At 39.7% G+C, this 12,639-nt stretch overlaps 1 protein-coding gene across 4 annotated transcripts in view; it reads left to right on the top strand.

Annotated features, from left to right (window-relative positions):
* The window catches only part of Cep83 (centrosomal protein 83), a 128,336-nt gene that overhangs the window by 112,609 nt on the left and 3,088 nt on the right, over positions 1-12,639 (top strand). For all 4 annotated transcript variants that reach the window (XM_050145574.1, XM_050145575.1, XM_050145573.1 and 1 more), the window contains one exon: positions 11,108-11,211. In XM_050145574.1, the coding sequence (XP_050001531.1) occupies positions 11,108-11,211 (104 nt within the window). The remainder of the gene's footprint in view (positions 1-11,107; positions 11,212-12,639) is intronic.

Raw genomic sequence — 12,639 nt, 5'->3', positions numbered from 1 at the left:
AAAAAAAAAAAAAAAAAAAAAGAATGAAGGTGGAGAGTAACTAACTCCCAGAGCTCTTCTTGAGGAGAAGTGACAGGATACAGTCACGTGCAGTTTGCATGTAGACCTGGCTACTCAGGTGGTTGGGGTAGGAGAATGGCTGAGCTTAGGAGTTCAGAGTAAGCCTAGGCATGGTGAGACCCTATCTCAAAAACAAACACCCCACAATATGCTGGTAAATAAATAGGTGAAAGGGGTCATTTTAGCTGTCAGAACGTAAGTGGTACTGGGTGGTGGAATGAAGAACATGAAGTGCAAGGAGATTTGAGCAAACACAGATCAGTAGTGGTGGCTGCACGTCCATGCAGACATGGCCTAGCCTCAAGCAGAGACACTGACTAGAGATAAAAGGAAGCTGCAAGACAAGGGTGTCAGCTGTGTTATAAAGTGAAATGAGATTTTGAATGGGTGAGGAGAAAGCCTAAACTGGAGCGAGTTACAAGGAGGAGCTGGTGCTGTGGACATGCCTATGGGTATGCCCATGCTGTGGGATCCAAGAAAACACTGATGTCTCTGTGACCACATGCTTGCCCATAACCCCAGTGCTGTTGGCCTCAGAGACAGGAGGCTTGCTGGGGCTTAAAAACAAACCTGTGACCTCCAGGCTCAGCGAGAAACACTAAAGTGAGTGTGGCAGAGAGTGAGGGCAGGGTACCTGACATCCGCCTGTGGCTTCCTTACATGTGCAACACACACAGACACACAGCCCATATTTTAAAGGGGGCAAATGGTCCTTGAATGTGGTTAATTCGCTAATCATAGGGGAATCCCAATTCTTGTTTTTGAGGTTTTAGCAGGGGAGTACCGCTATCTATGTTGCATTTGCCTTCCCCCATTTTGTTTTAAGATAGGATCTCAAGTAGAAGCAAGGAAGCTTTGAGTTTTCTATGTATTCCAGGCTAGCTTGATTCTCTTGCCTTAGCTTTTTTAGTGCAACCACACCTAGCTCTACATACCCTGTAAGAGTTCTCTTACTCCTAACTGGGTGGTGGTGGTGCAGTGCACTCCTTTAATCCCAGCACTCGGGAGGCAGAGGCTGGAGGATCTCTGTGAGTTCGAGTCCAGCCTGGATGACAGAATAAGTTCTAGGACAGGCTCCAAAGCTACACAGAAACCCTGTCTTGAAAAACCAAAAAAAGAAAAGAAAGAGTTCTATTACTTCTTTGTCCTGTAAGGCATTGGTCTTATGCTGTGTTTCTCTGGAATGCTAATGCAAACATGCCTACTCTAATCACCTTCTAACTTGATTGCAGCTGGAAAGACCCTTTTCCCAAATCACATCACTCTGGGGTGCTTTCCAGTACCAACAACCAATCCACAGTCCTCTGGACACCAACTGGTCTTGCTTGAGCAATTCAGTTTTGAAACTACCTGGAATGATAGTTAAATCTATCAAGTTAAGGGGTTTAGTCCCCTAAGAATGCACCCCTCCAACTTTAACCACAAGTGTAAGGTATCAACTGGCCATATATTAGGAGTTCCCATGATTTTTTTCTTTGATATTTAAAATTTTGCTTAGATTCAAGAGAGCACTTTACTGATGTATGCCAACTTATTATAAAAGATACCATTCGGGAACAACCAAATGGAACAGATACATAGGTAACTGTGTAAGGTGTAGAGGACCATGCTGTCTGTACATGAGTTATTTTGTCCACCGGCACAGAAGCTCTTCAGAGGTCTAATTTGTTTTTTGAAGAGATTTGGCAGAACTCAGTGTACCTACCTTCTCCTCCCTGTAGGTTAGAAGAGCGGACTTTAAACTGTCATCATGTGCCCACTTGCTCTCTCTAGTAGCCTCCTATATCTTGAGGGTTGTCCTGGGTCCCCAATGTAAGTCACTTTATTACCATCAATAGAAGAGACTGAGAGAGACTTCCTGCTGATTATAAAGGGCACCCCTATCACTTAAGAGATTCCTAGGGTTTAGGGGAACTCTGTACCAGTAACGGGGAACAAAAAAAAAGTAATTTTTCTTAAGATGTTATATCTATGTCCTGAGGTTCTAGGTGGGCCTGCGTTTTGGTGAGGTTTATTCCATAGTGTTGTCACTAAGACAGTTCAGAAAATATGCCAAGTGCTTGCTAAGTGCTTTGTATATTTCACTGGATTACCAAGGTGACCAGATTCTGTGCTTTAGGAACGAGGTCTATAGTGGGTAGGGGAGGTGCCTGCTAAGATGAAAAGTAACAAGATAAGGGAGGGAGTGTTTCATCCTCTAAGACAAGGTTTACTTGGTAACATTTGAGCAGGACTTAGAAGAAAGGAAAGATGTCATACTGATTTACATAGAAGATCCTGTTCCAGATATAATAGCAAGCAATATAACATGTACAGATGGCTTGTTCTGTGGAACGAACATGAGAGGTTCTGGTGTCTAGGGTGGTGAGGCATGGTACCAGGGCAGGTGACACAGGGGCTCTGCCTTCTATTCTGAATGAAATAGGAATGCATTGGAGACTTCTAAATTGAGAGTTTATATGATCTGAACTACATTTTAAAACAGTGTCTGTTGTATAGAAAAGCAAAAGAACACTCAGGAAGACAGCTTTGTAATCTTCCAAGTTAGTGACCATGGTTTCTTAGGGTAAAGATCTAGTGATGTGGTCTCAGTCATCACAGTGTGTAGATTTGTTAAAGGTAAAGCTTTGAAATGATTTTACAGGGCGAACGAGAAAGAAATCCAAGAGAACAGAATATTAGCCTGAGCCTCTGGTAAAACAGTCGGCATTTACTGACATGGAAAAGAGTGGAATGCTTGGGTTTGCCAGTAAAACTTTTGAACATGCTAACTTTTAAAAAATTGTATTTTTTAAAGCATCTCATTGTTTTATGCATATGGACGTTTTACCTGCGTTTGTGCAGATACACCATGTGTGTGCAGTGCCCACAGAGGCCAGAGGTGAGCACTCGATCCCTGGAACTGGAGTTAACTAGGTTGTGAGTCCTATGTGGGTGCTGGGACTTTCATCCGAATCCTCTAGAACAGCAGTGCTGTTAACAATGGAGCCATCGCTCTACCCCCTGAACATGTTAACTTCTGAAATGCTGCTGTTATTTGCATAGTATCCTACAAGAGTTCATGTGTTAAAGGTCTGTTCCTCAAGCAGAAATAATCAAAGTGCTGTGGCCCTTAGAAGGCAGTGGGAGGTCCCTGAAAACATGGACTTGAAAGGAGTACGGGCCCTCATTCTCTCTACTTCACTTAGTTGCTGATGTCTTAGAAGAGATTTGTCCCATTAACCCCTCCTGCCAGGATGTACTAAAGCAGGGGAGAGATCTGACCTTAGATTGGAACTTCCGAAACTGAAGCAGTTTGTAAGCTAGTTACCTCTGAGACCTAGTTTCAGTCATGTGGCACTGAGGAGTACAGATGCAGTGTGGCTTCCATGTGGAGATGATAAATTAGCTGGCTTCATGAACCTAATTGACTAGAAGAGAGTAGACTAGGTTTGATAAATTAAAAGCTGGATTCATCGGCATATAAATGGTATTTAAAGCAGTAAAACTCAATGAAAAGAGACTAGATCTGAGAATTGAACTTTAAGAAATTGTGAACTTTGGAAGTTGAAGAGGAGGAACCAGGTAGTGGCCAGTATGGTAGGAGAACCAAAAGAAGTACTTGATGCCCAGTGCAGAAATGCCTCACAAAGGGTCACTTTGGGGCAAGTGACATTAATAGGTGTAATGATAAGATAGCATGTGAAGTCCAAGGGTGGATTTCACTGTGGCCATTGCTGGTTACCTTCTCAAGGGCTAGTTCCATGGAGTAGGAAATATGCAATGACTAAAGTGGATTCAAGGAGAACTGGTTTTATGGAAACATTTGCTTGTCTAGGGAGTTTAGTCATGAAAAATAGCAGAGAAATAGGATTAGTAGCCATGGAGGAGTAGGTGTTTTTTTTAAGAAGGAAGAAATTGTAGGATGTTTCAGAATCTCAGAGAAAAAGATAAAGTGAACAGTTGTAGGACCAGTAATACCCTGCAGCAGGCAGATGAGCATGAGATTCAATTTAGAGGGGGGAGGATAGTTCCTTATTATTTTTAGCATGCTATAACAAAAGTGTCATGAATGGAATAGGTTTTGTGATGTGGGATTCCTCTCTGTATGCTGTGAATATGTTTTATTACCATTTGTTAATAATGAAGCTGCTTTGGTCTATGGCAGGGCAGAATAGAGCTAGGTAGGAAAATCAAGTGAATGCAGGGAGAAAGAAGGCTGAGTCAGGCGGATGTCATGTAGCCTCCCAGGAAGCAAGATGTTATGTAACAAACTACAAGCCTGATGGTAAAATATCATATAATAGAAATGGGTTAATTTAAGATTTAAGGGATAGTTAATAACAAGTCTGAGCTAATAGGTCAAAGAGTATGTCATTAATATTAAGCCTCAGAGTGATTATTTCATAAGTGGCTACAGGAGCTAGTGAGCAGGACCAGGTGGGGTATGGTGAATATTTGTAACTACACTCATACATGATAGAAGTTATTCTTCATTGTTGAAGAGGGTAGGAAGTTCAAGACCCATGCATTAGCAGATTATGTGCTGAATGAGGGCCCACTTTGTGGTGCACAAATGATGTCTTGTAGCTGTGTTCTCACATAGTAAGAAAAGAGCAGTTCCTCTTTAGTTCCCGTGCTAAATAGTGCTTAGTGGATGAAGGCTATTTCTTCAAATTTGTATATATAATGCACAGGTCTACATAAATATGAATGGAGATAGCACTATACACCCAGAGTGGTTATAATCCTATACACAACCCAATACTAGTGGAGGTGTAGAATGTCAGGAACTCCTTGATAATTAATTGCTGGTGAGAATGCAGCATGTGCTACCACTCATCACGGGTCAGTTTTATACAATGCTACATAAACTCTACCTATGAATCATCTATTACATTCCAAGGTATTTACTCAAATCAGTTCAGAACATTCATCTTTATGAAGAATTGAAACACAGTTATAGCAGCTTTTTGTCATTACTTGGAACCAGTCAAAGTATCCTTTAATAGCTAAATGGATAAACCGTGGTACACTCATATAGTTTATTATTAGCAGTAAAAAGAAGTGAGTTGCCTAGCCACACAAAGACACGGAAGAACCTTAAGTGCATTTTGCTAGCTCAGAGAATATGATTCCGAGTATAATGAGGATGAAGCAGAGCTGCGGAGAGAGTGGAAAGGTCGGTGCTTGCTGGGCTTTGCAGATGGATGAAGGGGTGAGGTTAGAGCACTGTGCTGTGGACATGCAGTGGGTGTAAACCATAGAGATGGACAGCAAAGAGAAAACGCTCTCATGCCACTCGACCCTTTGGGTACAGAAATACATTAGTGTTGGCGTATCAGCTTTGGCAAGTGTCCCCTAGCAGTGTAAGACGACAGTAATGTAAGTTGAGTGGACAGGGCAGCAGATGGAAAGGATTCACTTTTTGTTGAGTTTTCTTGTAAATTCATTGCTGTAAGAACTAGTTGTCTGAGCGCTGCGTGTGCTGCGGCACTCCTGTACCTCCTTACGCAGAAGTGAGTCAGTGTGTAAAAATGCAGAACTGGGTATATGAGGAAATAACAGCATCTACAAAGCCAAGAAAATAGCACTCTCAGATACAGATGTTACAAGATTTAAAAGGACCGGTGATGGCGGCCTTTAATCCCAGCACTCAGAAAGCAGAAGCAGGAGGATCTCTGTGATTTTGAGGCCAGCCTGGTCTACAGAGCGAATTCCTGGACAGTCTCCAAAGCTACAGAGAAACTTTTGAAAAACCGAAAAGAAAAAAGATTAATAAAATTGGTAATTCTCAGACACCTCAGAGGACCAATTAGACAAATGCAAATGTTTAGCACTGATAAAAAACTGGTTACTAGTACATATCATGTAAATAGTAAAAATAAAAAGAACATTATAAAAATAATACTACCTATTGCATATAGTAAAAATAAAAAGAATATTATAAGAGTAATTATGCTGATTATATATTTAAATGAAAGGAATACATTCCTTGAACATCTTAATGAAGCAGGTATGAGAATAATTAGGAAATCTGGAGTCTTAACATCTATGAAGGGTAAAGAAACAGGATCTTTAATTAAAACCTCCACAAAGAAAATTCCTCCTTTGGCTTCACTGGTAAATTCTTCTAAGTAATTAAGGAAGAAATAATATTAATCTTAATTTTCCCTAGTAATAAAAAAATACAATGTCCTTATATTTTATGAGGTTCAAATATGCTGCAGTCATAAAAAAAGAGAATTTCATCATTTAAACAGATACAAAGTTGTAAATATTAGGAAGCTCAGTATAATTCTATATTAAAATAATATAAGGTTCATCCTAAGACTGAAAGTGGGCTAGCGTGCAAGACTGACGAGTATAGTTCAGTGAACTCTCAACGAAGAAGGCAAACTACTCTGACTGTCTTCTGGATATAGAGAACAGCTGAAGACATCAGTACCTTTCATAGTAGAAGCTACAAAATCCTCCAGCTAACACACTCACTGATTAAATGTTTAATATCTCCTTCATCCAAGTCAGGAACAAGTTAGATCAGTCCACTAGTAACATTTTTTCATTATTTTGATGGAGGTTCTAGCCAATTTAATGAAGTAAGAAAAATAGGTATAATTATTAGAGAGAAAGAAGATTGCCATTCATAAATTAAATGATTATGCATGAAACAAATCTAGCAGTAATTATTAAAATAGGTTAGGGATTTATTTATTTATTTATTTATTTATTTATTTGACTTATTTTTTGAGACAGTCTTGCTGTGTATCCAGACTGCCCTTGCACTCACAGAGACACTCTTGCCTCTGCTTCCTGAGAGCTAGCTAGGGTTAAAGACTTGCCACCATGCCCAACCTAAGATATGTAAATTTTAAAGGTGATGGTTAAAAAGTCAAACAACAAACTAGTTATCTTTATGCACAGTTGGAAAAATGAAATATGTAAATGTTATTTATTATAATAGCAGAAAATGTAAATATTTAGGCATAAATCTTACATATAAAAATGCTTATTTAAAACTATAAACTTCTCAGAATAATTTAAAGCATGATTAAAGAAGAAAATCATATCATGTTCATGCTTTGGAAAATTCATTGTTAAACCAGCTCTTCCCAAGTAGATCTACAAATTAAATATAATCAAAATCTTTGAATATTCCTTTATAAAAGTAAAAAACAAACTGTAAACCTTTCAGAGTATTGGAAGGAGTAGATAACCAAGGCAATCCTGAGGGAAAGTGAAGCAAGCAAGATCTTGATACCAAAGTGTCAGCCCCTGCATTCAGCAGAGTGGAGCCCTTCGAGGGCTCTGTGTCAGCCTCTTGTCCTTCACCCACTCAGCACTGTAATGTGGATAAGAAGATCCATGTTCTTAGAAGAGAAAGGTGAAATTCGTGACTATAGCCAGTATACGATAACTTGGGAGAAAACCATAGGATGTTGGTGTAAATAAACATTTCTTAAACAGGGCACAGAAAGTACTACCTATTAAAAGATGTGACTCACAATTTGAAAATAAAAGTAAATTTTCCGAAAAATGAAATTTTTTCCTTTAAAGGTTCCTTTTTTAAATTAACAAGTTTTTATCATTATTTTGGGAAATTCTGTTCTGTGATTGTTTTTAATGCTAAATATCTGTATTTTCACATTTTCCATAAAAGATAAACGAATTAAGCCATCAAAAATTTTATAAAATTTAGATGTGTTGTTTAGTCAATTCTTTTGTATTTCTAAGAATTCATACTATATTAATGCCAATTTTTACCAAAAGAAATGAAAAGATTAAAATCAGTTTAGACTTTTGACTCTTTGTAGAAGCTTGAATCTGTTTTTTGCCAGCATTCCAATTTCACAACACAAAATATTCTAATCTTTCTAAGAATTAAGATTATAAATTCTTTTCACACACATGCACGCAGACACACACAGTTTAAAGTTCCTTTGAGCTACACACTTTGGCTTTGAAAATACCTTTCAACTCTGAGAAATTTGACAATATAAAGCTTGCTACTGAAACGGCATGTAAATTAATGTGCAAACTGGAACTTCAGTAGAATATCTTACTTGGAAAGGTGCTTTTTAAAATTATTAACTTTTTTTTCCTTTATTTTACATACCAACCACAGTTTTCCGTCGCTCCTCTCTTCCCATTCTCTTCCCCCACTTCCAGCTCCCTCTCCATACACACACTCCTTCTCTGTCTCCATTCAGAGAGGGGCAGGCCTCCTATGGACTGGAACATAGCATGGCACATCAAGTTGAGGTAGAGCCATACTGAGCTCCTTCCCCTGTATAAAGGCTGGGCAAGGTAATCCAGCACTGGGAACAGGTTCTAAAAGCCAGCTGTCTCAGGGACAGGTCCTGGTCTCACAGCTAGGAGCCTTACAAACAGACCAAACTACACAACTGTCACACACATGCAGAGGGCCTACGTTGGTCTCATGGAGGCTCCCTCACTGTTGGTCCAGAGTTCTTGTGCCCTCAGGAGCTCAGGTCAGCTGTCTCTGTGGGTTTCTCCTCCCCCTTTTGCTCCTACAATCCCTCCTCCCTCTCTTCAACTGGACTCCCAGAGCTTGGCCCAGTGCTTGGCTGTGGATCTCTGCATCTGCTTCCATTATTTACTGGATCAAGTTTCTCTGTTGGTAATCAGGGTAGTCACCAATCTAATTACAGGAGAAGGCCACATCAGACACCTCTCCACTATTGCTAGGGGTCTTAGCTGGGTCATCCTTGTGGATTTCTGGGAATTTCCCTAGCACCAGGTTTCTCCTTAGCCTCCTTCTTGCCCCAAAACTGCTTCTTGCATGCAGCCTGCCCAACCCTGTGTGCAAGTTCCCATCCCCCTCATCTCTATCCTGCCCCCAGTTTACCCAGGAGATCTCTTTCCCCTTCCCAGGGAAATCCATGCATCCCTTGCAGAGGATATCCAGCCTGATCCACAGCCCGGGAGATAACAGAGAAAGGTGGGGTTTTGTTTTTCTTTTAAGAGAGAAGATTTCAAGATAGGGCCTGGAGAGATGGCTCGGTGGTTAAGATTACTGCCTGCTTTTCCAGAGGACTTGGGTTCCATTCCCAGCACCCACATGACAGCTCACAGCTCTCTGTATCCCGAGTCCTAGAGAATCCAATACACTCTTCTCTTAGTATCAGACATGCACAAGGTGCTCAGGTGTACATGCAGACAAACCTTTCATACACATAAAATAATTAAAAATTTAAAACAAAAGTTCTCATACTAGGTTGAAATATGAATCACAATAAATTCATGTACAAAAGCACTCAAAACCTGAATATTTAAAGAACTTCAAATATGTTAGAATGAGATTACTCAAAAAAAGCTTTTGAGCAAAAACTAGACTAAGCAAAAACAAGTATATACACAACATTTCTAAAAAAACACAGCTGGCTAATAGGATAAGAAAAGATATTTAACATCTTTAGATAGCTATCATAAAAGTTACAACTGTTTTGCAGTAACATTCTGACAGACTACACTAGAGTGGCTAACATGTAAGTGGCTGAGTCTAACAGATATTGGCAAGGTTGTGAACAGCCAGAACTCTATCAAGCTGGTGGGTGTGAAACTGGTAAAATTGTTTCAGAAAAGTGGCAGGTTATACCAAGGCCGTACTCTGTGACCTAGGTAAAGTTTGTTAATACTTCCAAACTGAAAGAATTGAAACTTTCATCAGTAGGAAAAACTACACTTGTACACTAGATAACAATGGAAAAATACTATGATATTCAGTAGCATTGCTTCTGCACAGATAAAATGCAGTTTCTCTTATACAAATGAGATGGATGGATGAGTGGGCATCTGTGTTCCTCAGGCCACAAGTAAGTACAGTCATAGAGGAATGAGAATGGCATATATGCCAGGAGGAGCATGAGACCTTTGAGGATGTTGGATATGGAAGGCTAAGCAGTGCCCACAAAAGTGTTACTTCTGGAACACTCAACCTCCAGTTCTGTCACAACTAGATGTAACCTAAATGATCCTTAGTGGACAGGGTAAATACAATGAATGTAGTCAGAAGTGGAGAGCTGTGTGTGAGAATGTTCACTGTATCACTCTGGTAAAGAACATGATAATCTCTGGTAAAGAAAATGTCATTTGCAAAAGGGTATCCTCCTCTTGCAGTTCATGTCAAAACTTAGAACCATAGCTCTGGAAATACACTAGTTGGTTCCCTTTGGAGTGATGGAGGAGGGGTCATGAGGAGGAGGAGGACACTACCTGTCTGTGTTGTTGACCTGTGACGTGGTCATGCCAGTGTTTGGTCTGTGTGTTTTCTGGGACTCTACATTTACATTCTGTGCTCGCTCGCTCTCTCTCTCTCTCTCTCTCTCTCTCTCTCTCTCTCTCTCTTTTTTCCGAACAAGCTTGTTATGCTTCAATAAACAGAAAACATATTTAAGAGATCTGCAGCTGCTAAATTATTTCCAACATGATGGGTATCTTTCTATTTTTAAAACCTGTTTATAAAAACTGAAAAATGTTTCAGTTATTATAGTCCTTTTGCAATATACTCTTTCCAGTTAACAAAATCATCCATTGTTCACTTTTAGAAATTTTCTCTATTTATTATGAAATTGAATTTATTTTTCTCTTAATATTTAGAAATACTGCTTTATCTTGGCATTCTCATCCTTTTAGTTTTTGCTTTGGTTATAATTTATTGATTGCAAATGGGCTTTTAATTTCTGGTATCTTTACCTGTGTTTATCATCAGAAACCATGAAGAGCACTTGCTTCCCTTTGCTGATGGCAGGCATACGCAGTAAGAGTCTGCCTCCTTTTCTCGAGTTCATTTGCAATGATTTGGTTCTTGATCCCAGTTTTCTGGTATTAGTAATGATTCTATGTGTCTCATTGAAAGTGTGACATAGATCTGTTTCTTGCCTTTGCACTTTTAGTACAAGCCATATACTAATCTTTGTCCCTGGTGTTCACTGAAAATATTAATCTCTAAGTTTTATAAAAAGGCCTTAGATAGCCACCATCATTTTGTTCAAATAGGAAATTAGGTGTTAACATAATTGTTTCATACTAATCTTTTTTCTTTTAGAGAAAATCTCTTCATGAAAACAAGTTGAAGAGACTTCAGGAAAAAGTGGAAGTCTTGGAGGCAAAAAGAGAAGAATTAGAGACAGAAAACCAGGTGTTAAATAGGTAATACTTTAGTATGTATGTATGCCCTATTGTAATGTTGTGGAACTTCGTTTCTGTTTACTTTTTTTTTTTTTTAATCTATTGTATATGTCTGTGCCTGTGCCTGTGCCTGTGCCTGTGCCTGCATGAGCACCTTTGCAGAGGCTAGGGAAGGGTGTGAGGTTCCCTGGAGTTGCAGGCCATTGTGTGAGCCACAATGTGGATGTTGGAAACTGAACTCTGGTCCTTTGGAAGAGCAACAAGTATTCTTTGCTGCTAAGTCATCTCTCCAGTCCCAAAACGTTGTTTCTGAGTATAGTGAACATTTGTTTTATTTTAAGCTATATTTTTAAGGCCAGCACAGTGGAGGCAGAGACAAGTAGACACCTGTGAGTTTGAGGTTAGCCTGGTATATATAAGAAGTTGGAGGCCAGCTAGGACTACATACTGAGATCCTATCTCAAAAACAACAACAACAAAAATATATATATTACTTATAAGATTTCTAAAATGCATTACATTTTACTTTTCTTTCTAATTTAATGTCCAAAAGTCTGGATCTTACTAGGCATTTGTAGTGTTGGGCATACTGACAGGAAAAGGACACTCAGTGCCTTAGTGCAGTACAGTAGCTGTTGTTACTGGGAGACGTGGGAATTCTTGTCATGGCAGCAACGATGTGGCAGTGGCTCAGTTCTGGACATTGTGTCGGCTGCTAGTCACTGTTAGTGCTCTTTGAGCTCAGAAGATTGACGCTTTTAAGTTGGCAATAGTGATTTTGTGTGACCCATTTGATTTAAGGTGGTATAATCATTTTGAACTGTTAATTAATGCTCATTACTTAATGAAGAACTGGACTTGTCTGAAATGCAGGTTGCCTGTATTGTGCAGCAGTGTCTTCTGCTGTGTTCTGGTGTCCTTGGACAACAGTCCTCTAGTGGACTGGTGTGAACGTCCTGTAACTCAGTCCAGACACTGACCCAGCATGCGGCTGAGTCCTACACGACTCTTCCACTTTAGATGGCAGTCATAAAGCCCAGGTCATGTCTGATTGACAGGCTGTAAATTGGGGTTCCAGTGACCCTCCACTTCAGATCTATTGATTGCTAGTTGCTCACAAAATTGAGGAAAATACTTGAGTCCGGTTATTTTAAAGAATCTGTGAAGGACACAGCTGAGCAGCCAGTTGGAAGAGAGTTAAAAGAAAAAGTATGGGTGCTGTGGGTGTTCATGGCCTGTACACCACCTTCTGGTCTCCATGTATTTGGCAAACCTAGAGTTTTCTAAACCCTGTCTCTTTGTTTTTCCCTCACATGTGCGTGTGTGTGGTGGTGGTAGTGGATCAATGTAAGATGTTCTCCTCAGTCACACTTCTTCTCAGTCTTTTAAGACAGACTCCCACTGAACCTAGAGCTCCCGATTCTGGTTCTGCTGGACTGTTTGACCTGG

This window comes from Alexandromys fortis, unplaced genomic scaffold, assembly GCF_014885135.2.
Source record: "Alexandromys fortis isolate MF-2015 unplaced genomic scaffold, M_Fortis_MF-2015_v1.1 scaffold_50, whole genome shotgun sequence".
Taxonomy (NCBI): Eukaryota; Metazoa; Chordata; class Mammalia; order Rodentia; family Cricetidae; genus Alexandromys; species Alexandromys fortis.
Note: the sequence above shows the minus strand (reverse complement) of the source record. Positions and strands in the feature narration are given on the sequence as shown.